General features: G+C 38.1%; 1 protein-coding gene across 1 annotated transcript in view; it reads right to left on the bottom strand.

Moving 5' to 3' along the window:
* fam20ca (FAM20C golgi associated secretory pathway kinase a) overlaps positions 1-24,089 on the bottom strand; it is a 73,619-nt gene extending 49,530 nt beyond the window's left edge. The window contains exons 1-3 of the mRNA XM_081361195.1: positions 23,380-24,089; positions 20,655-20,833; positions 12,680-12,758 (exon numbers count right to left, since the gene is read on the bottom strand). Of these exons, the coding sequence (XP_081217321.1) occupies positions 12,680-12,758; positions 20,655-20,833; positions 23,380-23,933 (812 nt within the window). The 5' untranslated portion in view covers positions 23,934-24,089. The remainder of the gene's footprint in view (positions 1-12,679; positions 12,759-20,654; positions 20,834-23,379) is intronic.
* Positions 24,090-27,030: the final 2,941 nt, after the last annotated feature.

Raw genomic sequence — 27,030 nt, forward strand, 5'->3', positions numbered from 1 at the left:
CTTTGTCACGGAACACACTCGGGAAGCAGAGAGATCCATGTACAGTATTTTTAATATCGGGGCAATCCAACTCATAATCATCCATGCAAAGGTCAAAATCCATCATAGCATTCCAAATACAAAATAAACAAGAAACAAACCAGAACAGACAGGAACCACAGATCGGAAGTGTAGGGTGACATAAAATAACGATTCCGTGACAAACACTAAAACAGACAGGCTATATATACACAGGGAAATGACAATGCTAATGGGGAATAGGCTGAATGCAATGATTAGTGACAAGGGACAGCTGAGTGCACTGAGGAAACAAGGATCGTGGGGAATGTAGTTCAGAATGTGACAGACACCGTGGGGAAGGAGGACATCTAGTGGTAACCAGGGAACACAAACCAGACACTGTGACAAGCTTTGCATTGATAACAAGAAAATAATGCAACAAAGTTAGTTTCTAGAAGAAAATAACGTCATTAAATGTCCCCAACTAAGCAAGCCAAAAGCCAAGGTGACAGTGGCAAGGAACCAAAACTCCATTAGGTAACAGAATGAAAAAAAAAAAAAAACTTAGGAGAAAGCAGGTGTGCTAGTGACTGACACTAGAGGCTGCAACCTTTAGTCTCCCATGCCAGTTCATGCTGGTTCAAATCCGTTACGTTACGAGTAGGACTAGTTTCATTGGTGCCGTGATCCGGATAGGAGTGAGCTTTAGGGGAGTGGGTGTAACGGAGGCCAGATAGTAAGAGCTGTCAAGGTAAACCTCCCTCCCGTGTCATCAAGAGGTATGCTTGCAACCAAAGCTACAGGCCGTGTCCTTTAGCCTCACGTGCTGATTTAATGCTGGTTTTAATCCCACTAATTTCTGTGAGAATAGGACCAGTTTCATTGGTGCCATGACCCGGATGGGAGTGAGTGTTCAAGGGCTGACAGTAATAGAGCTGCTCTGGTAAACCTCACTCCTCTGCTAACAGGTGGCATACTAGCAACTGACGCTAGAGTCTGCATCCTTTAGCTTCCCATGCCGGTTGATTCTGGTTAAAATCCGGCACAGAGCAGTCGAGTAGGACCAGATACAGCTACAGTTATTTAAACAACTTTAAATCTGTGGTAACCAAGGGGTCAAGGTGGGGCTGGTTAGCATTAGCCCCTTGCTGGTAGATTTTGTAACTACACTAGAAGGAAAAACATCTAAAAATGGAAAACAACATATACATTGCGGATATTTTATTAAATAGTAGACATTTTATCAGGGTCTGTTTTTTTTTAAAGGTTTTTCTATCTGTTATAAACCAAAGCATAATGTCCAAATTTATTGCATATTTAGTAACTATAGTTACCATGGTAATTTTTTGCAAAGAAGGTTCTTCAAATCCAATTGGACTATTAGCCTTCAGATGTCAACACTTGGAATTCACCACACACATACACACACACACACATACACACACACACACACACACACACACAAACACACACACACACACACACATACACACGCACACACACACACACACACACACACACACACACACACACACACACACACACACACACACACACACACACACACACACACACACACACACACACACACACACACACACACACACACACACATTCATCTGAGCTGAGAAACAGACTTCCCTCTGTGCACAGACCCTGGATCAGTGCAGAAAGCCGTGCAGCTGTGCGAGACAGCTGTCAGGAATAAGGCATACAATGTGCTTTGACATGTTGATTCACTGCTCGCTGGCTACGAGCAGCCTGCATCGCTTCAGAAATGCATGCGTTAATGGAAGTTTCTTTGACCCTCCTCGGGGGCTCCAGCATAAATGATTTCTGCTTGGAGGACTTGGAAATCATACAGACACGACCGGATAGCTTGGGTTTAACCAACGACTTTGGCGGGTTGTTCTTGTGTCAAGCAAGGCAAACCAAAATAAACTGTCAAAACTGAATCAAGATGAATCTAATAATAACATTTGTCTTCCTTTTTACAGAAGTTGTGTAAAAACAACCAAAAAGCACAGTTTCATAGGAGGTCTATAATTAGGTGTTACACAGTTAGTGTTACCATTAATCTTAATGAAACCCAAAATACGCGTATATACTTTTGAAAGGCCATCAATAGAGCAAAATGCTAATGGTAACCATGCTAACCGGCAAAACTTTGACGCCTTAGTCCTAAATTTAAACATTTAGCACTTTTCTCATTAGGGTTAACTAGAATTTTTGTGTTTTCTAGATCTGGTTGCATCATCAACAATCTCTTTTAGTCAGATTTGACATTCTGTAATCCCTAAACATCGTGTCTTTCAGCAGGTCCCACGTCTGCCACTCGTAAAAATCCAACCCTTCTCCACACATAAATGCATCACTTCAGCTTAACTTCCTGCTACGGCTGAGGGCTCAGACAGTGTGCGCTAAACATTACCCCAGTTGTCATATTTCATGGAGTTTGACATGTGAACTGCCGTAACAGGATTTGAACCTAAAATATTCTAAGCCTCTTTTACTATACCAGAATATTTCAATATGAGATTCAATATAATGCAGCAAATGTAGTGTTTTTATTTATTTATTTATTTTAAATACGCTTATCCATTGACCATAAAACATGTTTTATCATGCATCTTTTTTTATTCCTGCCCACACTTTCAATAAAAAAAAAACTCTCTCCATTTTTTTTTCTTTTTTACAATTTACATGACAAAACACATCTGAAGCTGGGAATAAACCTGGATTTTCCAACTGGGTTTTTCATCTGCATTCAAAAACAACACAGACCCTGCTTACTCTGAAAGTCCTCAGCGCAGGTTTTGACATGCATTGTGCTTTATCAAAATCATTTCCCATTTCAGAAATCTACCTGACATGCATTAATAAGGTAAAGATAGATCCAACCTGTCCTCATACGTACCAATACAAGACAATAAGTGTGCGCATAGCCTACAACAGATTTTACTGGAAGCTGGTACCACAGAGAAGCCACACACAGTGACAGTAGGAATCATGTGATTGTATCTCCCTGAGTGATATGCATGTAATATTCTACATGACATGAACATATTCTACATTACAGCGTTGCATGCACGAAAGCTGTAGCGCTGAAAAGTCTTTGGTTGTTGCTGCTGTGAGAGTTCATATCAAAGCACAGCAGCAATTTCAGAACCAATTCGAGGAAAAAAATCATTAACATCAAAGGAGTGGAAACCTCAAACTTGGCTCGTAGCTTAAAGATCCACAAGCTATTTTGCTGTGTGAGAGTTTTTGCTCCTGTTGAGACACATCTAGCCTGGCACACACTTGAAAGAGCTGCTCACAGACCAAACTTCCATCCTGTGAGTAAAAAAGAACTGTTTGAGGGTTCATAACATGGTTTATCCAAGTAGGACATTTTCCTTAAGCAACACTCTTGATGGTCATGGAATATTCCTATTAACCAATCATTGGTCTCTGAATTAAGAAGTTAGGATGAGATCCTGAAGTTAGGGAGTGAATAATGGGTGGGTCTGGTAATCAAGGCTGGAATCCCAATATAGGAGATGAAAATAAAAAGTTGTTGCATATATGCATTTATACACTTGGCAAATGCTGTTATCCAAAGAATCTTACATTCGCCTTCAAGGCATGTTTTATCAGTTCGCATATTCCCTCGGAATCAAAATGAGGAAAAAAACAAACATTACAACCCTGGGTACAGCAGAATTGAGAATAAAATAATAAAAACCACTAGATGCAATATAAATAACCCTTGTTAACTCATATATAGTGTTGTTTATAAATTTCCCCCTCATTTCTACAATGGATTTTTGGCCTACGCACCTTGTTTTTGGACTCATATTAACCCTTAAACGCATACCTCAGGTCTTTAGTGTCCCGGGACGTCATTCACTGTCCTCCTCCTCATTCATTTTTAAAAGTTAGAACTTCTTTGTTGCACTTTATTTTACAGTATGTGCACATACGTATACTTTCAGTGTACTTAATAAAGTACGGGGAAACTACATGGGTTAAGGTTAAGTTTAGGGATAGTTTCAGGGTTAGTACCAAGTTATTTACACAAGGTGGCAATGTCTGATACACAATGATGAATTGACATTTCACTCATAGTTACAGCAGGCAGAAAACAAAAGAATAGGAAGTTCAACAGCAAACCTTGGCGATTTACTGCAGAGCAAGTGCTGAACGCAATCAAATATTAGTGTCACTCTCACATGATGGTGGATCTGGTGAAGAAGCTATCATGGTTTTGAAAGATGTTGAAAATTATAGTTTTGAGAATGTGTTTGAGATCGCGAATATGTGCCAGATGTTGAATGTATTGGGAAATGAGCTCTGACATGGACAGTGATGATGGTATGAAACATCTGCTCAAACTGAACCCTTCCAAGGTAACAAAATATGCTTTATTTTATTATTCTGTAATTGTTACTTTAATGTGTCAACACAACACACGTAATAATAACATCATTATCGTGATGCATAATTTTGTTCGTAAACAAAGCACTCGAGTTGCTTCATAAAATTGAGGTTAAATCCCTGGAGTCTCATGGATTACTTTAATGATGTCTTTACTAGCTTTCTGGGGCTTGAAATCGGTAGTTGTGTAGACAGTCAATAGAGGGACAGATATCTCTCAGATTTCATTAAAAATATCTTCACTTGTGCTCTAAAGATGAACGAAAGTCTCACACCATGAAAATTAATGAAATTAATGACAGACTTTTCATTTTTGGGTGAACTAAACTTTTAAGGTATATTTTTAGTTTACCATACAGTAAATGATTGCCAATGTATTTGGCAGTGCACTTTAAACACATTTAAAAGGCAATAGAAGTCTATGAAATGTAAATTAAAACAGCACAACTAATTCCATATATTATACATTTAAACTATGATACATTTCATTTAATTGTAAATAACATGCAATTAAGTGTCAGAAAACATTACATTCAAAGTGTGAGCTACTTAACTGAAATGTATGTAATATATGGAATTAGTTGTGCCTAACAACTACAGCGCCATTGACTCCCTGTGCCAATGCATTGATGAAGTCAACAGTTGGACGTGCCAAAACTTTCTTCAGTTAAACAAAGACAAAACTGAAGTCATTGTGTTTGGAAACAAAGATGAAGTTCTCAAGGTGAACGCATACCTTGACGCTAGGGGTCAAACAACTAAAGATCAAGTCAGGAATCTTGGTGTGACACTAGAGTCAGACCTTAGTTTCAGTAGTCATGTCAAAGCAATAACTAAATCAGCATACTATCATCTGAAAAATATTGCAAGAATTAGATGCTTTGTTTCCAGACAAGACTTAGAGAAACAGGGTGGATTACTGTAATGGACTCCTCACTGGCCTTCCCAAAAAGACCATAAGACAGTTGCAGCTCATACAGAACGATGAGCAGAATCACACCAGTCCTCAGGTCTTTACACTGGCTCCCAGTTACATTTAGGATTGATTTTAAAGTATTATTACTGGTATATAAATCATTCAATGGCCTAGGACCTCAATACATTGCAGATATGCTCACTGAAAATAAACCCAACAGATCACTCAGATCATTAGGATCATATCAGCTAGAAATACCAAGGGTTCACTCTAAGCATGGTGAGTCTGCTTTTAGCTATTATGCAGAAGCCAGCTTCCAGAAGAGATCAGATGTGCTCCTACAGTAGTCACATTCAAATCCAGACTCAAAACACGTTTAGCTGTGCATCTACTGAATGAGCACTGTGCCGCTGTGCGTCCGACTGATTACACTGTATTTTATTTCTCCATCCTCCTTTTGATTCTAAACTCAAATGGCACTGAAAATTGGATAAGAGACAAACATATATTCAAAATAAGACACACCAATGTTTTGCCAGATGAGAAGTTTATTCTATGTATCATATTTTTACTACTTTAATTCCTTTTACAACTGTATCATTTATCTCTTTTAATTCCTTTTATAATTCCCCTTGCTTTATTTTGTGTTTATTTTCTATGCAAAGCACTTTGAATTGCCATAGTGTGATTATTTTCATTCGTTTCTATGTAAAGCATTGTGAATAATTTCCTTGCTTTAATTGTGTGATCATTTTTATTCCTTTCTATGTAAAGCACTTTGAATTGCCATAGTGTATGAAATGTGCTATATAAATAAACTTGCCTTAACTTACACAGGGGCTTTTTCTGTCTCTCTGTCTTTCTCTGATTTGATTTGATTTCCTCGTTCTTTGATCATCATCAGTATTCAGTGCTGTGGTGTTGCATAAATAAACCGTTTAGTGAGCAGGGCTTTCCTGCACAGCTACTCCTTCCTCATTCTGATGGGACGAGTGCTTTTCCGTGGCACATGTCCCACCGGTCTGTTCTCTTACTGAACATGGAGAAGGTAGAGCGAATGGTTGCACAATGATTTACTGCTGTATTTGCACCTAGATCCCACTCAGATCACTCAAGTTCAATAAATTCCTCACACATACACACACACACGGCAGCCTGCGTGGCTTTCTAAGACTGCGGGAACCGGAGCAGTTACCCCTCCATGCGCCGGCAGATAGATTAGCATCCGGCTCAAAGCAGCAGCACATCAAAAGAAGCGTTTGATCCTCAGTACGGCTACACAGAGGGGCAGGTGAGGGAAAGGGTGGCCCCGTGCCGTCAATGAGGATTCTGGGAAAAACTCCCAGCTTTTAGAGCTGGATATATCTATAGCCTTCTTGTAGTGGGAGATGGATGCAGAGCCTGGGAAAGAGCTTTATTCGGGATGAAAAAGTGCATACTTGCTGTGGTGAGGGTGGCCATGTGCTCTGGATGTTCAATGGTTTGAGTGGGACCATATGGAAGGCTATTCATGTCAATGATATGATGAATAGATGATTCTTCAAGCTTAGCACATGGTATTTGCTTTCTTTAGAGAGGATTATTCACAGCACAAACCGAGATATGCATTGCATAATATGAATGTTTTAACACCTCCAAGGTGTAATTGCTCAAAATTGTGAAACACAGCTAAAGAGAACTCTGTTTGTATTAGTCAGTCTAGTCTTTCAGTTGTTGTCTCTGTCTAGTCGGAGATTATGTTTAATTATTGCTTTTATTACATACATTGCCAAACGCTCCACTAAAATATTGTGTCCTTTCATGATCTCTCTTGAGAACTAGATGAAAGCTGGGATTTCAACAGAAAACAATAAACAATCTTCCTTTTTTCCGCCACTGTTATCCTAGCAGATGTGTATCATCTAGGTAGGTGTATTATGTACATTCAAACCTTCCTCCTTTAAATTATGCTGGATGACCAATTTAATGTTTACCATCAAGTTTACCCAATGGATATACTGGTCCACAAACGAGATTAGCGCCAAACTAGGGGATGTGCAAAACAACATTTTTAAAGATTGTTTCTCTTCAGTTACCTCCCTTTGTTCCATTTTCCCGTTCTTCATTTGTTACCATGGTAAAAAATCACCCCGTATACCCTCAAATAGGGCATTATTTGAGGGGACAGCCATTTGTAGTGGTGTCCGAAACCATTGTGGAAATTATCGAGTGCACTCATTCTATCCCACATTGCACCATAATAACAAGTGTACAGCCGATGAACGCTGAACGGCTTTCCGAAATTCTCACTCGTTTTCATTCACTCCTTCAAGTGAACTGTATTAGTGGACTAACGTATGGAATCGTGATTGAGGTTTTAGGGGGCGATTTTGGATTCAGCCCCTGTGTATTTCAGTCCTTCAGCTCATTCAGTTATTTGTCTGGTATTGTTTGTGCCTAGCACTCAGTTTCGTCACTGTTCGTCACTCTCCCTAAGTTTGTTTTGTTTAATAAATATTCACTTTGATTTTAAACCCTCATCTTCACTAGATTTGAATAACATTTTATAAGTAGATTGTATTTAAAAATGAACTTGACTTCTAATTAAAATGTGGTTTGATCACCCTTTGTGTTTAAAACAGCTTTTGTCCTTGGTATACTTGCGAGTCTCTTGGTGATATTGCCACAGTTCTTATGTTTTTTTTTCCCCATCTCTTCATGTAATCTCAGATGAACTCGATGCCGGTGAGATCAGATCTCTATGTGAATCGTACAATCTTTTGTCAGACTCCTTGTCAGTGTTGTTGTCACTTCCTAAAACTAAGGGTTCTTCCACACTAGCACTTTGGTGCTTTCCAAATTTCAGGAAATGATCCAGTTCGATTGACGTCAGAGTTTGGTTCCTTTGGATGATGTGTACGCTGTTTTCCGAACTGGAGTGCGCACCCATTAACCGTACCGGAGTCCGCATAGAGAGCAACCGAACTCTGGTTCGGGCAAGGGCATTGAACTAAGGGCCAGATTTACTAAACGGCAAATTAGCGTGAGAGTGCAATTCCAAAAAAGCGCAGATGGGAGTGGAAAGTTCTGCACGTAATCTACTGACGACGAGTAAATTAAAGAACACAGATGCAGCTGGATAATTTCCATATGACCAATGACCAATGCAATCTACCAAGAGCAGCGCAAATTAGCGTCTGGTTTAAGACATGCTTTTTTTGGTCGTTAGATAATGGCGCAAATACCAGTAAACTGACTTAGTAAATCACCTCGCATGATTCATTTAAAAACTGTCCTCCCATAATTTTTGCGTTTGAAAGGGAAACTCCTACAAATGCATATGCATATGCAATAAGGAGAGCTGCAAAAATAACCCTGTCCACGCCTTTTCAGCGCTAATTTTTCATTGCGTATTTTTAGTAAATCCTGACAGTAGATTTTTAACGCCAAAAGAGGGTTTGCGCTGGCACAAGATGTTAGTTAATCTGGCCCTTGATGCGTTCCGTTCGTTTGGATAATTTGAGCACTGTTTTCCTAACTCATTTGCACACCCGCAAACTGTACCTGAGTCCACAAAAAGAGCAACCGAACAATGGTTCGGACCAAGTGTGAAAGCATCCTTAAAGGGATACTTCAGGATTTAGCATTAAGCTTTGTATTAGTAGAAAACCTGTAGTATTTTCGAATTACCATGCTTTCCACCCTCATATCCCCCTGAGACAAGAGATTTATGCATTTTTTGTCTGGAAAAAATCCTCCGATGACGCAAAAATCGTCATTTTGCGTCATCGGAGGATTTTCTGGCCAGAGGCTAAAGACTAGCCAGTAGATGGCGTTGTTCCGCTTGTTTTCAGCCCGCCCATAGAGGGTGGGATCTCACTCACAGAATGTACACACAGTCCGCCGTTCTCCCGCGGCCGTCAGCCTCGTCCTGCTCGCCACAGTAAACATAATGAATGGATGGCGACTGTAGAACGCAAAAGCCGAATCCCGGACATTTTGGGCGAACTCTAAATCCCTGGCAAACTCATCACGTAGGCTAGCCTTTTCTGTTTTCAACTGCGCTCCCTTACTGGTAGGCGTGGCCTCCTAAGGCAGCGAAGCAAGTGCATTCTGGGAGTTGTTGTCTTTTATCCACATAAGCCAAAAATAAATTTTCTGTCTTTTCTCAGTCTAGAAAGCTCCAAATTCAAAAATTTCTTCACATTTCTTCTACTTAAATGACCTATTTTAAATACACATTCATCTTCCCAGAGGTGAAGTATAGTTTAGTAAACAAAAAATTGGTAACTGAAATAAAGCTGAAATAAGATAAAAAAAAAAACGTAAAAAAAAAACAAAAAAAAACAACTAACTTAAAATAAGTAGTTTAAGTAGTAGTAGTTTTAACTTCAACTGAAATAAAAATAGCTAAATATAAATATTTAAAAACAAAAGCCAATAATAAAAAAAGAAAAACGACAAAAGCACAACACAATAACTAAAACTAAAATTCAAAAGAAAAGTTAAAATATAAAAATAAAAATGATTTTAAATATTATTTAAATAGTATATAAACAACACTGCTCCTTGTGCATACAAAAATATCAATGGATTTTTACAATAAATGGCAAAAGGACTGTTTGGAAATGTAAACTGGCATGTCCTACTGATAGACAATAATAAACATCTTAAAATCATCTAAGACTTTGCACAGTATTATGTTGTACATCCCAGCAGTAATTCATCATGGCCTAAGCCAGTGATTTTTTCAGCAGGGAGCACTAATCCAAACATGCATAAGCCACCTTGTCTGGTGTGTGAATTGTGCCTCTCCTGATGCTACTGTAATATCTCTCTCTCTCTCTCTCTCTCTCTCTCTCTCTCTCTCTCTCTCTCTCTCTCTCTCTCTCTCTCTCTCTCTCTCTCTCTCTCTCTCTCTCTCTCTCTCTCTCTCTCTCTCTCTCTCTCTCTCTCTCTCTCTCTCTCTCTCTCTCTCTCTCTCTCTCTCTCTCTCTGTGTGTGTGTGTGTGTGTTTAGCCACCAAATGCTTGTGTCTGTACCCACTAAGAAAGACTAAGAAATCACAGATGGCAAATGACAAAGCATAATCAAACAAAACAATAACAAGAAAAAAAAAAAAAAAGGTTTTCCTCTGGGTGGAAGCAATCAACCATCACATAGTAATTATTTGATCACGAATAAGTCAGGTAGCCCTGGCAGTGTTGTTTCAACAGAGGGAATATGGCAGACACACTCCGTCGATCCGCCCCGTTTTATGTGTAATATGCTATTACAGCTTCTTCTGGCAAATATCCCCGAGAGCGTGTGATAGTGTCTCGCAGTTTTTAATTAATGCGTAAGCCTGGCGATGTTAATTAAAACCAGACTGATCATTACCCACCCAGAAAGATCTTACGGACGCTCATGCTGCCGGCCAACAAACGCCGAACACAACTGAGGAGTTGCTAATAATCCTTCAGTTCAGATGCCATCTTTAGTGGGTTTTAAAAAAGTTTTTCAATTGGGTATTTTTAGGTAAATAGCTGTATACTCAGTTTATCTTTGCTTTGTTCAATATCATAATAAGGGCATTCATTGAACCTCATTGGTTCTCATGCTTGAGCTTCACATTACCAACTTTGAATGTTGTATTTTCACCCAATCAATGTTTATAAGCGCATAAAAGCCTAAGCTAAATCTGTTCATCATATAAAGCGGCTAGGAAAACTAGGATTAAACCGTTTGATTCATATGGATTACTTTTACGATCAATCTATGAAAGTTGTGAAGCATCAGATTTTAGACTTTCAATGGAGAGACAGAAATCTCAGAAATCTCATATTTTAAATAATTATCTTAATTGTCTTCATTCAAAGGCCCATTCACACCAACAATGATAACTATAAAGAAACAATACAATACAATACAAATTGTATATCTATAGCACAATTAAAACAACTGCTTTCCAGCATAATTAATACAACATAAGCAATTACATAAAGTCACACAAACAAAATTAAAACCTGTTAACTCTAATCAGTTCTAAAAGCCATACTAAAAAGATACGACTTCAAACTAGACGTAAAAGTATCCACAGATGGGGAAGATTAAATGTGCTTTGGACAAGCTTTTCCATAAGCGTGGAGCAGCCACAGAGAACGCCCTATCACCCATTGATTTTAATCTAGTTTTAGGAGCAGGAAGAATTATCTGACTAGAAGATCTCATATTTCTTGTATTTTGATAAGGTATCAAAAGGTCAACAATATACAGTATCTTGGGGCAATTCCATGCAACGCTTAAAAAAAAAAAATAGGCCCTAGTATAGAATCCTGTGGCTGTGGCACACCACTATGTAATTTAGCTGATGCAGAACACAAATTTCCAATGCAGACCAAAGATAACTAAAACAATAACTACATTAGCGTCCACAAAATATAGTTATTTTATTATATGTGCACGCTGACACTTTAAATCCTCTAACTCTTTTAAGTAGGGTGGATTCTGAGTGGCTGTCAATGTATTTATGGTTCATCAGCTGGAAAAAAAAATATTCTGAAAGTGATTCCAACTATATCATTTCTCAAATTATCATTGTTAGTTGTGGTGTGGACTCTGCTATTCTTTATTTAGAACAATTTTTAAAACGATATCTTTATCGTTATAGATATAGTTATTGTCCTTAGTGTGAACAGGCCTTTATGGGTTGGAACAACATGAGGGGGAGTAAATGATGACAGATTTAACTTTTTTTGTGTGAATTATCACTTTAAAGCTGCAGTCAGTAACTTTTGTCGCTCTAGTGGTTAATAAACAGAACTGCATGGGTCTTGCGGAAGAACATTGTAGCCGGAGCGACTTCTCTCTGTTTATGTCTGTACTGGGATACTCCACAGCGGTACGACCCGAACCAGTCTAAAACAGTCAGAATATAAACTTAGTATAGGTGTACCGTAGTGACAAAAAGACAAAAACACGTTTTGGAAAATGGATTCATGAAGTACTCACTTATTATATCAATTTTGTACATTTTGAATACAAAAAGAGTTACGGACTGGAGCTTTAAGTAGTTAGAAGTTTGAGTCCTGATACTCATGTGGCAATTTGAATCAGATCTGAGCCTGTCCCATTTCTTGACACCATTCTATTTTTAACATACTTTTTTATATTTTACACATGTATAAAGATTGTCTGCAACTACATGAACCATTAATCTGGTTCAACATCTGACAGCAGAACCACATGTTTTTGTTGAAACACAAAAGGCTTAGTCCACGCCTCATAAGTACACTTTGAATGAAAGTATGCCAGGAACTTTCTGAAAAAAAAAATCTCTGGAAGGAAATGCATTCATGAAAAATGAAAGACTGCAGTATCACTTACTTCATAGGTTTGAACAGGGCTTGTCCGTAGTTCTGGAATGACATGATGAGCTTCAGCTGAGTGCCGCCTGACTTCATAGCTGTGAAAGGAACATAATTATTGTAACACCAGCTGACCAGCTTTCTAAAAACAAGACAATATGAACACACACCCACACACTAACACAACCTTCTCTTCCAGCATTCATGCTAAATAGCTTTCGCTCTAACTCAAACAACTATGTATTAGCTGTGATGTTTTGGGAGTCAGTTTTGTAAACAGCAGTGGTGATTTCGTCAGGCTGTCGGCAAATCTCATGATGAACACATGCAGATTTACAAGACTAAGCAACCATCTGCTGTTAATGATAGTCAAAGAGTTGAAAGGGTTGAAACATTTGAAATATATGAGATATTTGTGATATGATGAACTCAGGGTGCTTGTTGCGCATGTAAGGGTTAATGCCCGACGAGGTGTCCATTATCAGGTATTAATGGACGACGGCGAGGCGTGAACCGTCCTTTGCCTCCGCCGAAGTCCATTAATACCTGACAATGGACACCTCGAAGGGCATTAACCCGCTTATACCATGGTCACTTACGAAAGAAAGAAATATTTAATCAATAAATAATACTTTAATGTGTTTTAGAGAAAAAATCGTGAGGGTTTTTATTTATTAAGTCGAGGGCACTATTTAATATCTCCCGTATACAGGCGTTGCCAAGCAACGTGGCCACAGCGACCCGACCGCAGCAGTTGATCAGTGAGTTTGAGCCAGCGCAATCATTTAGAACTGTCATCAGGCAAATTGAAGGACGCCTTTCCTAGGTGTACATTATCACTTTTTAACGGACACCCTGCAGCCAATCAGAATCGAGTATTCACCCAGACCATGGTATAAAAACGAATAATCAAGGGCTAATCACGTGACGTTCATTTAATTAAAAGTATTGTGGTTAACTAAAACACTCAAACCATTAAAAAAAGAATTTTCATTACTTGAAATAAAATAAACATTAACTGAAATAAAAATATAAAAACATAAACTTTTATTTCAGCTAGTATTAATTTATCATTTTAATTTATTTGAACTATAAAATAACTAAAACTGAATAGACAACCTATATAGACAATAAAAAAATTACTAAAAATGACAAAACAGCAAAATAACTCAAATCAACATAAAAAATGCTAAAAAAAATAACACGGATTCATACATGCATTGCAGTACAATGTTATTAGTATATGTTTTTAAAATTTCTGCATTCAATTTTATTGGGACATAAATTGGGTGGGAATATGCTGAATGTTTTTCAAAATCAAATGTATTTGAATTTTGGAGAGCCTTTAAACTATTTGAAGTTTAAATGAAGTCCCTCGCAAGTGTGCACAAGTGGTTTGCGTGTACGTAGGCCTTCGGCAGCTTAACTTAGTCACAACAAATCATATTTACTACAAAGCGAATAATCCCCCAAAATTACACCATACTGTCTAGAGAGTGAAGTCATGTTTCTCATGGCTTTCCAGCCAGGGCTGTGTCAGTACCTGTCTCACATTTTCTTTTGTGTTAGATCCAGACAGTCTAGTTCTTGGACGTCCTAAAACTATGAGAGAAGTCAGAAAACTGACCTTAGATCAGCAGAACACATGTTTTGTCAGGCTGAATAATGAGATTGGACAGCAAAGATAGCTGATGCAGCTTTACGTTGAGTAATCCCCAAAAAATCTCTGTATAATATTTCCCCAGAGAGCACCTGTGCAATTCTGCAGCAGTAAAGTCTTATTGAACTCATTAGTTGAGCAGAGACATGTCAGCTGGAACAAAGCCACAATGCCGTAACTCTTAGTGTTATCATCTAGTCTAGTGTATATAGGTCTACACATACACAAACAAGTGTTGTTTAACCGCACATCTTTTGATTTGCTTCAATCCCCAGAGAACTGCTCTATTTATTTGATTAAATGCATCCTGAATGTTTCCAGCAACACTATTTTAGTATAATTTTTTAAAAGCGCTGCAATGACTGTGGAGTATTTCATCAAGGCTTTATAACCTTAATTAATCCTAATATGACAAAAATTACCTCCAGCAAGGTGTTATTTGTTCCAGTCTGCATTGAGCCACAGTGTTAAAAGTGAACATAGGCAATTCTTACCGTATAGAGATCATTTATTTAAATGTTAAATACCTTCTCCTATCCCTGCTTAACATGCAGAAATCTATAATTAAGCTATTTGTAAGTTTGTGAAAAGTGTGAACTCAGATATTATCAGCAACACTAAAAATGCAATTGTAGTATACGTCAAATCTGAAAAATATTTAAAAAAAAAACTGTACTTGCAGATAATATTAATTAAATAAAAGGTCACTTTCATGACTGACTTTGTAATTTAAAGGTATAGCGGAGGATCTTTCCAAATTTTAGATAAGACCCGCCCTCTCCACTTTTTGAAAAGTTTGATTGATTCACCAGAATGATTGACAATTAGGAGGACCAATAGTATAGGGTATCCACCAGGAAGTAAAACATCCTCCGCTATACCTTTAAAATAAAATTACTTTAAAGTACATTTTAAATTATATTTAAATTTTAAATATTTAAATCAACTTCATTACAAATGTGTAATTTACAAATATATTACATTTCAGTTTACAATATATGCTTGTCAGTACACTCAGCAGTACATTTTAATCGTGTTTCAAAGACAATAGACGTAATTATGAAATTGCATAAAAAGGTGTACTTAAGCACTACATATTTGGGTTGGGGGAAAAAGCACTTTTAAGATCAACTGATTGCATTTAATATACATTTAAACTACATTCTTAAAATAAAAGCTGGGTCTTTTCAACCCATGTTTGGGTCAAATATGGAAAACCCACTTTAAACTGTTGGGTTTAAAATTTTAATAAAAAAAATTTAAACCAGGTTTAAACCATGGTTTTGTCCATATTTGACCCAAACATGGGGTTGAAACAGCCCTGAAATGTTAGTGTAAAATAATTTTTTTATTTAATTGCACATAACATGTAATTAAGTATGTAAAAACAGTTCACACTTAAGTATATTCTTTAAAAGCATATCATTTCTGTAATAAGTACTCTTTTTGAAAGTATGCTAAAGTGGTGACAGTCAGAGTAGAATGTATACACTTCACCATCATTGAGCAATTTTTAATAACCCTTAAAATGGATTTAGTTGGTGTCAGGTTTATTCAAATAAATCCACTTCATTTACTTCAGATGTTACCACATGAAGCAAACTTCTGAGGTTTGTAGTTATAATTTCTTAATTTAGAGATACACAATACAGATTTCTCAGACTGGCATGCTCATGTCTGGAAAAAAAGGCATGTAATATCTTCAGGCGGACTTTCAGACTAATGGAAGGAGAGAAGTTGTCAATTGCACTCTCTCTAGGGAATAAAAGGAAGTGTGCATGCCGCTTCTGCCATCATTCTGCCTACAGAAATAGGCCCTGATGTTCACTAGCCATCTCAAGTGCCTGAGTGCATGCACATACTGTACATCATTCTGTATACCTCACAACCTTCGAAATAAAAGGCACTTTCCATGAATAGGGGACAAATTAAGTAGTCTTACAAACCTTTTTCAGTAAATGAAGAGTGAAAGGACATGCTTAACCTTAAAAAATGTCAACCTCAGGAGGTCAGACTAAATCAGGGGTAGGCAACATCGGTTCTGAAGGGCCACTGTCCTGCAGAGTTTAGCTTCAACCCTAATCAAACACATCTGAACAAGCTAATCAATGTCTTCAGGATTACTAAGGCTACAAGCAGGTGACTTTTCTTCAAGGTTGGAGCTAAACTCTGCAGGACAGCGGCTCTTCAGGAACGACGTTGCCTACCCCTGGACTAAATATTTTATGAGCAGTTTTAATTTTATTTAAGAGATCTGAGACTTTGTTACCAAAATGTTAGTCTCACGTAGCCAGACGCTCAGACTGACGGCAGAAGGTCTGGATTTCATAGCAGCTTTCACTGGCCAAGGACCGCCCAAGAGAATGTCTGACTGACATCTAAAGCAACCAATCACAGGTCGTTTTGCTCACCGTCATGTTTAGGGGCGGGAAAGTCGATGTCCCCACAATAACAGACCGGTATGCAACCAATAAATCATTCATTCAAAATTTAAAAAACAATGTGCAAATTTACTGCGACAATAGCACATCAGTCTCCAAATATTCTGATAATCCAGCGCTTAGCTGATCCAGAGTAGTGCTCATTGTCACAGTTGTAAACACGATGGCTTTCTTCTTCAATGAGGGGGTTTGGCATCACGGTATCTTTGTTTCTAGGCGGACTGTTAAAGAACGCGGCACACGTCTCCCGGAAATCCTGTACAATTCAACCAATCGGATGACGACTTTCCTGAAGTCCCATTTTGTGTGCCTTATGGATCAGTGAGTAAGCATCAATACTCATAACGCAACCAAATCAACAAACATGCTGCAAATACTCACAATGCAATCAAATACACAAATACGCTGCAAATACTCACAACGCAACCAAATACAGAAACATGCTGCAAATAATTTAGTTTTGTTTTTCTGTATTTGGTCGCGTTGTGAGTATCTGCAGTGTGTTTCTGTATTTGGTTAAGTTGTGAGTATTCAATGTGTTTCTGTATTTGGTTGCGTTGTGAGTATTTACCACTACAGTCAATTGGTAACAGGGTTAGAGATTGAACCTAAATACAGTAACTAAGTTGGAGGTTCTTCAATTCATTTGTTTAAACTTTCCAGCTATTCTTACAATAGCTTTAGTAACAGTGACACATTTTTTAGCTTAATTGACAGTGCAATTTCTGAGAATTTTTTTTATAATATCCTCCTGGGACCCAAGAATAGACTTTTGTCCACTGTAGTGGACATTATATTTTAGTGAATTTCTCTGACATCATACATGTCACATGACACAACCTGGATGTCCTGTAAAGAGCACATTCAGGACTTTTCAGAGATACCAAATGTTTGGAGGTTTCACCATGAAAACAACTTCTCCTTGGTCTTTAAAAATGTCTGACATTAATTTAGTGATCAAATGTAGCATTCGTATGGAAATATGATAATATATTGTAATTATAATTTAAATTGGACTACTTTTCAAATTGTATTTCATACAACAACATCTCAGGAAAATGTTAAGGGGTTTCAAATAAAAAAATATTTTCTGTTACAGAACAGGGCATTGATTTCATACTGTACATGTCCACTGTAGAGGACACCAGGACTTAAATCATGTTTATCAGGCATTTTGTGAGACACAACAAGTGAATATGGAAATAAATTATACATCAATATTCCTATGAAATATTAGATATTATTATTAAAATGTTGCCAATTATTACTCCAATTATTACACTTCTTTTTTCATTAAATGTTGCTCCAAGAACACATTAAGGTGCAAATTAGAGACAGTGTATAGATACATTGCATTGAATGGGAATATTAATTTATGGACATTTTACCCACATATTGCATAAAGTAAAATGGTGTATCAATTCATTCCGTTATTTTTTTCATAACATAGTTGAGAATAATATTTATACAAATTTTGGTTGAAAAAATCCTGAAACCCCAAAATTTATTGGTGATTGAAAAAAAAATCCCATTGTTTTTGCCTATACATATAATTTCATGTCATTTTATTTTTTAAACAGCTTAGTCCTGGCGTCCACTACAGAGGACATAGCATAACGTATGAATAAAATATTATTTTTCAAAAATGTTTTTTTTACCATTTGTTTATTGTGCTTTTAACAGTGTGATGACATGGAAAAAAACTAAATTCAAAAAACTTTTTTTTTCTGGGTCCCAGGAGGATAAAAACATTTAATGTGTACCTATTTATCATGATAATAGTTTATGTAACATATCTAATAGTTTTCACTACTAAGTGTACTCTATTTGTTGAAAGTGCCCAATTTTCTCAAATTATTAAGATTTTCATGTTCCTCATCCACTTAAACATGGACATTACATCCAATAAAACCCTTTAGGGTTGTGTTCACACTTGTAGTTCAGCTCACTTGGTTCTTTTGGTCTGGACCAAAAGAGCAAATGATACATTTAGCCCTGGTTCACTTAGTGCTCACATTGTAATTTTTAACACCAAACCTAAATATACGAAACCAAAAAACTACTTTTTTTGACGTACACTTTCATGACGGACCTTGTTGAACATTCCAAACAATGCTGTGTGCTGGGCTAAATGCGCTCGCTGTGTGTGCATATGATGGTACGTGACGGAGCAGAGAACTCGTGAAGAGCTTACAAAATGTGTAAAGGAGTCAAAACAGCGGCGGGAATCCATCCGTCACACACACAAAGAAAGATCTGCTGTGAGGAGAAGACGTTCTGACGCCTGTACCGAACTGTGATGGAAACATTGCCACTATGACGAGAAAAATAGGTATGCGTGAGCATTCTGTCCTTTTTAGGCTCACATCTTGTGACACCACCACCTTTTGGTTCATTTAGATGTCATTGGTCCGTGTTGCAATCATATATCAGTCAAACCTTTCCAGAGTTAGTTTGAAAGCAGACCGAGATCCATCTTTTCAGGGGTCTCAGTCCACTTGTTTGGTGCACACCAGGGTTCAGATGGCAGTTATTCAAATGAACCGCACTAACAGAGCAATCGCATCAGGGTTCATTTTAATCAAACCAAACATGCCAGGTGTGAACACACCCTTAGCCACAAAAATTCATTGTGATTCAACCAAAATAACACTTTGCACACCACTGACCTAGTTGGATCATTTCATTCCTATAATGTCTCTAAACCACTTGGCAATAATTGCTTTCGGGATGGCAGCACAGGACTTAGAGCCATCCCACTTCACCTGGGCTGTTCCATTAAAGGGACACTTCACCCATTGGCATCAAGCCTTGTATCATTAGAAACCCAGTCATATTTTTGAATGGTTGTATTCCCTCATTTTCCCCTGAGACGGGAGAAATAAGGACTTCAGTGTTGCAGTTCCTGCTTACAATGACGCAAAAAATCGTCATTTTGTGTCATTCTAATCAGGAAGACCCATATCTTTGTAGAGGGGTTGAGACTACAAACACTCGTTCCTCATCTTTCCCAGGGGGTGGCACCCACTCACGCTACAGACCTATTACAGATCAGTGGGTGGGACTTCACTTGCAGAAACTAAAAGGAATATCCTCCATCTTGTTTGGAAGCTAAGCAAACAGGCGCTGTGGAGCCAGATGTGAAGTTACGACAATGGCGGAAGGTACTCAATATGATATGGAAGAAGAGGATTTCGAAAGTCTGATGCTCGAATCAGATGTTCGTGGCTACTTTTACGAGCCGCAATATAGCGAAGAGCAGCGGAGGCTGATGAAGGAACAGGAGGCAGAATGAGGATGAGGAGCCCGGACTGGCTCGAGCTGGGGCGGACTGGTGGTGCCTGTGCTCTCATTGTGCGCCAATGGACACAGAGATAGAGTCCGTCTGCTGCAAAGAATTTCAACGATGGCAATTCCTCCTGGACGAAATCTCTGAATCAGACGAGGACACGGACGTTTGTGTTGTGAACCATCCTAGTTTATGACTGAACATCCTGGTACCATGCAATAATTCACCATTTGAAAGAAATACAAACGAGGAGTAATTCACTAATGAGTTCGCCAACTAGACATTCTGTGTGAAATGAATTTCAAGCTCTAGTGGTAGCTAGCCTTGTAGACGGAAGAGTGATTTCTCTTATAGGCGGATACCTCATATGCGCTGTTCTGGATTAGTGGGAGTGGCTTGCGGAGCTGTGCAATGTGGTGCATTGTGGGAGTTGTTGTCTTTCATACAAATGCGCCCTAAAGCTACTTTCTGTCTTTCTTTGGTCAACAAATTTGACATTTATTTTACATTTCGACTACATATATGACCCACTTTCAATAAAGATCAATGTTCCCACGGGTGAAATGCTCCTTTAAATGGGATGAGGTCCTGTACCTGTACCTACCTACACTGGTGATCCTCTGGGAGACCAGGTCCTTCAGCAGGGCCCCTATGACAGGGGTGTGTCTGGAATACAGCTCATATCGGTTGATCCCGATGTGGAAGCGGAGCCAGTTGGGATACGACTCGGCAGAGGCCTCCCCTGCCGGACTGTACTCCTCCTCCACGTTTCCCTCGTTATGCCTGTTGATAAAGGCCAGTGGAGGACATTAGTCACTACCAGCACACCACCAACCCAGCTTGTTACATTAAGATGAACTCAAAATGAGATAAAAGCCATGCAACTTTGTGAGTGTAAATGTGCGAATTTAAGAAAACGTTGACGTCATGCGCATTGCGTGTTCAGTCTATAGGCGCGCAGTGTTTCTTTACACAAGTGACATCGCCAACCTCTGGCCTGTCATGAATAACACAGAAATTTTTGTCGTTTTCACTGATTCACATTTTAACGACTTTGTAGAGTACGTGAAAAATGCAATGGAAGAACCTTTCTGTTTTTAGTACATCGCTGTCATGTTAAACATGCCCTTAATCTGCAGGGTTTTCGGTGTAGATTCCATGTGTGCTTCAAAGCTTGATTTGAGCTCAATCTACTCTTTATCTGAAGAGAGCGGTGTCATTTAATTAAACTGTTTTAAGTTTTATTTATTTATTTAAATTCTATTTACATACTGGCTTCAATTACCAAATTCTACCATTTAGTATTGAGTTTGATGACTGTGAAAGCTATTTTAAAACATTTAAATGAAGGTGATCATGTTTGAATGTGTTGGCTGGACTGATGCCATGCACAGAAAAATACTGTGATGACAGTGAAATGACTGAATACATCAGCTGTACTTCATTTCCCTGAGGCCTCCGACCTCACAACAACACACAAGCAAAAAAAGACACGAGTTCTGTCTATTAAACAAAATGTGTTCCATCAAACCAGGAAAAGCAATATTAAACTGTAATGTGACATCATCTGGATGACAAGCTGTCACATGCATTCTCAGTGATTAACAAAGCACTGTTAAAAAAGGCCTTTAACTCAACTGTTCCTGAGATCAGTCTGGATCAGTCAGGCATGGTTAAAAGGCATGTTTAGTTAATACAGTCATAGTTAAAGGCAGAGAGAATCAGCTGAGATATATCCCTGAGGACGCCGGAGCTTGTCGGGTGAAGAACAAAAAGAAGAGGACGCAGGAGCAAACAAAGGGCATGACACCAACAAAAAACCCCTTCAGCTTAATGCATCTGACAGCTCTGAAGAAAACAACACATCACACCAGAGGAACAGAGACGAGTCCTAGCAGCAAAGCTTTTAACACTCACAATGACTCAGTATCAACTGGAAATTATAAAAGTATCACGTCTTTCCTCAGCATATGCACTCTTATTTTTAGCGCTAGATTTAAGAGATGTACTTCCCTCTTTTAATCGTTGCTTTCATTGTTGATTCCCATTGAGAATGTGACTTTTTTATGATTATATTACTAGACAAAACGAGAAAATGATGACTCCTGGCCCTAAGTGTGATGTGAGAAACATTTCTTAGCTCTAGCCATTCTTGAAATACTAGTTTTTCCTGTTGCTTTTGGATAAACACATTTTCTGTAAAGGGATACCATATACTGTAGGTTCTACAAAAAAGCATTTAGTCACAATGGGAACCTCAAGTTTATTAATTCTGATTCGAGTAAAATGTCTTTGTTAGAAATATGATCTATTTTCTATAGTGAAAAAGAAATTCTCCGCAATATATGTGTATTTAAAACACATTACAAACTAATAAACTTACTCATCAGCTAAATGTAAACAGGAAAACTGCGAAACAAAACAAGACCAGCAAAAATTATCCCAATTATCGTAATATGTCATTTGGTAACTAGGTGCTTAAAACCAACATACAAAACCACTGCAAGAAAAAACACATTTTGTTTAATTGCCATTTTTTGACTGTAAATATTAGAGTTGTGACAACTTTCCAGTCTCCATTAACATTTTAATTATGCATAACTGAGACATGTTTGCACTTTCTATTCTTCTTTTTAAATATTAAATATGAGCAATCGCTTTCAATGCTTTTCTTTATATCATCTCTTTAGAAGCAAGACTGGGGCAAGTTGTCACACTTTTGTATTTCTGTGAATATTTCTCAGGACAGGTTTAATATTGAAAGTAATTTCTGTTTACTGTAGAAACATATATTGTTTGGTCAACAAACAAATCGAACCATTTACCAGGCCAAGCCGCTTTATATTGAGTGTCTTTGTACAAACGTTTCGATTAATCAATGCTTTTATTGTGTACATGTTTTAACACTCTAGGCTACTTATTCTTTTTAAAATACCTGCAAATAATTACAGCTACAATCTATAATTTCACTGTTGACCTTCCCTTACACCTTAACCGTCCCTTAAATCCAAGGACCAAACATGTCCCCTAACCTTACCAGTATACACCCCAATAAAAGTGTTTCTAATGCAACATCAACAAAATAAGTGCATTGTACCATTTTTATTTTATTTTATTTTAGTTAAAGACACCAAATATAAAGTGTGACTTTTTTTTTAATATAAAATTTTCATAAGTAAAATAAGTCATCTTCAACAGGATTCTTTTTCAGAATATTGACAACCTCCATGTGTGTTAGGCTACAGTACAACTAGACCCGGTCCCGGGACTTAACAGCTCATTTTTAAACATATAACATAAGCCTACACCAGGTTTAGAGTAGCACTTGCCATTCTTGTTGTCCGGCAGCTTTGGGGTAGAATCTGATATCAGCGTTGAGGTTGAATAAGGTGTCATCTTCAGTGAGATGAGGCAGGTCAGTCCCATACAGCGGATTCTCATAGAGCGCCTTCAGTCTGGAGGAACCCTGGACAGCTCTCTGCTTCTGTCCGCTCGCTGTGTCTCTCATCAAACCCCTCTTCTCTGAGCCCAACTGCAGCTGTCTCACTCTCTTTCCAGACTCGCCTCTCTCGGTCACCTTCTCCCGTGAGTGCGAAGTGAGATTGGAGTTGGGTTCATTGCTGAAATCCTGCAGTAATCTCAAAGAGTGTTTATTAGGCCAGCCCGGTTCGGCGGCGGCGGCTCTGGCGCGCTGCTTAGCCCAGGATCGAGGCTCCTCGCCCGGGGTGTGAGCGCAGGAGCAGCCGCCTCCTCCTCCAGCGCTGGAGCTCGAGCCCGCCGCGCGCTTCTCCAGCTTGGGTAACAGGTCTATCATGATGTGCATGGTGCAGGCGACCAGAAACACCATTAAAATCAACACGCGAAATTTACGGAAAAGGATCATCTTTATAGGCTACCTAAAGCACTTGCCACAATATGATACAGCCAGGCTATACTAATAAAGGATATTGTGTGGTGTCCTTCTGTAATCCTCCTTATGATATGAGATCCATGTTCAAATAGGTGCAAAAATCTTCTTCTGCATCCTGCTGTTTCCAGGTGTAGCCCATCAAGAAATATTTATTTTCGGCATAGTTGATTTTGGTGAAGTCGCATCCTTACACCTTCAGTTCATCATGATAAAGCGCATCTGTAAAAATGTCCCGGTAAATAATGACAAAACACGAGGAAACCGCGGTTTGACTTCTCAAGAACCGCACGGACGTCGGGTCGGCAGTCCCATGTGTGGATTTCTTCAGTATGTGAAGAGAGAGATAAAGTGCATTAGTTCTTCATGGAGAGCAGTCAGTGACAGGTGTAGATGTATCAGTGCCCTGTGTGTTAAATATTGGGATCCTGCCTCTCCTCGTCACAGCATTCAGATTGGCTGAGTCCGTGAGACTCAAGGAAGAGCGACTCAAAAAAGATATTCGGCTTGGAATGCCAGTGCAGCTCCTTTGTGTGAAGACAGAGAGCGCTGATGCGCATTAGACTCACGTTAACTGGTGATCGGTGGTGGTAAAACTGTAAAAAAAAAAAAAGATTAAAAACACCACATAATGCTTAAAATATCAGGGAAATAAATGAATCAAATGTCTTTTAAAATTTCCAATTATTTGAACGTATCTGTACAAGAAATCAGTCAAAATGAAAATCATGGTGAATTCAGGACACTTTTTTGTCCCATTGAGATGAGTGGGAAAAAGTCTCTTGATTAACCTGAATTCACCCTTATCAAAGAAAGAAACTAAAAGTTTTGGAACGACGCAAGGGTGAGTAAATGATGACAACATATTCATTTTGGGCTAACTGTCCCATTAAGCATATAGTGTTTCTTAAAAGTTTTGGGCGTCTGGTTTTATGATCTGGTTTTTACCTGAGCTGTCAAGCTCAGCATTTATGTATTTAAGATCAACTTCTCTATTGTGATGCAAGAGCTCTCCATAAACGCTGAGACTTCCGGGTGGGAAATTAAGATAATAAAGTAGCCTGCTTTATGGACAATTTGAATACATTTTCCCAAACTAACAGATTTTGAAAGATTAGCCTCATAGAAGGATGTAAATCCAAATCAGTATGGTAATGGAATTTAAGAATAAAACATATTTTCATCAGCCTAACAGTACACTACAAGAATTATGAATTTGATATGGCAAGTTTGCCATGGATTATGTCTGGGGCATGCAATTTGATGAGAACGCATTTATCTTCTTTGCTTTGTCTTAATAAGGATTATTACAGACTCAAAACTAGCAGATAAGAAATTATGTCTCAAAATTTCAAATAATTGTGATTTAAATGTTAACTTTAGAAAAATCTATGCAATTATGCCAGAAAAAAAAAAGCGATTGCTGATGAGCATCACCGTTTTAGATCCAGGACTTGATTGCAAAATATTTATTTAATTTAATAGTAGTTTAGTCGATCTTGTTATGAAACTTTACAGTATCTGCATTGAACTCCTGCTAAAACTCCTGCTATATGTGTTGCCTTCCAAAACTTCAAACCCCTCCCTGTTCTTTTATCTCTGCTGCAGGATCTATAGCAGCAGTTGCTAAAATTATCCCTAATATTTCCTAGATCTGCAGCTGAAGTATTTGCAGTAATAACAGCAGAAATAGTCCTGCAGAAAAACACGTGTGGGTGTTTCTTCAGCTACGGGGTTCATTTATATTGAAACTAACAGATAAACAGAAGTTTTTTTATATATATGAAGGTCACATTAAAACTCTTGAAAATTGCACATCGTAGGAGAGCTATGAATATGGTTTCAGAGATTTTTCTAAAATATGATGTGTTCTGTCCACCACTCTTGTAAACAGCATACTGTACCAACTCTAAACTGTAACGCCTATTCGATTCTGAGTGAAAGACTCACAGATTACATAAGGATAAAAATGCATTCTCATGCCTATAGTATGAGCTCCTCTTGAATGATAAAACAATAAAATTATAGAGAGCACATTTATGAATACAGCACGAGACTAAAATGAATCAGGGTTGTAGGCTGGGATCCTCTTTGTTCAACTGCTAAATGGCTTTAATGAACGTTTCCATATTTTGCACTGTCCTCCTTAATGTAAGCCAGTTTCAGCTCCTTTTCAAGATATAACAAAGGATCTGGAGCAGTAAAGATGTTATCCTTTCTGCTTCCATTATTCGCTCTTACGCTCATCTGACGTGATCTGGGAAATCTGAGAGCTTGTAAGAGCAGGCCATTGTGTTTATTATAAATCGGAAAATAGAGTGCTTCATTAATAGGTGGCCGAAGGGAAGGTGACAAAAGGAGAGCGCCTTTTGTCCCTCTCGTCTTTTGACATCATAAACCTGCATATTAAACATGTTAACCATGTAGTTCGGCTTGCGATGCGGTCGTTGTGAGGTTCTCAACTGGCGAGTCACAACCCTAAATAGTTTTGTTCAGGCAGAAGAGCAAAAATGCTTAATGAAAAATAATAAAATGCAACAAATCATATAATCATTAGGTTAGAAAATCCATTTTTAAATCAATTTTTAAAATGTGATGCTTCCCATATATCTTGATGATGACATTTGAAGGCCATATGTCCAATAAAACTCATGTTTCAATGTGTCATTTCTGTATTCTTTTTTTTTTTTTTATAATGATAAACAATTTTAGTACTGTCGCCATTTATTTTTCAAAGTAAAATCTGGGTCCTAAAGTAAAAAAAAAAGGAGAACTGCTGCTTAACAGCACAAAGGTGCTTTGTGATTGAGCCAGGAAAAAAAATAAAATGATGAAATGAATTCCAGTGTCTCGCAACACTTTGAAGGCAAACAAAGTGTCAGCATTTCACAACTCTGCCTCAAATTGATTAACATTACTTTTTGTCAAGATTATTCATTGCGGCGCTAGATGGATTTTTCATTGCAGTCTAGAATACAGTGTTGAGGGGGGTGTACCGGCCTAAATAAAGCATTGTAATCATGCTAGCTGTTGCAACAAGATTTCATTACCTCTCAAACAGGTCTGTGAAAAT

Source organism: Scardinius erythrophthalmus, assembly GCF_964197995.2.
Source record: "Scardinius erythrophthalmus genome assembly, chromosome: 1".
In the NCBI taxonomy this organism is placed as follows: domain Eukaryota; kingdom Metazoa; phylum Chordata; class Actinopteri; order Cypriniformes; family Leuciscidae; genus Scardinius; species Scardinius erythrophthalmus.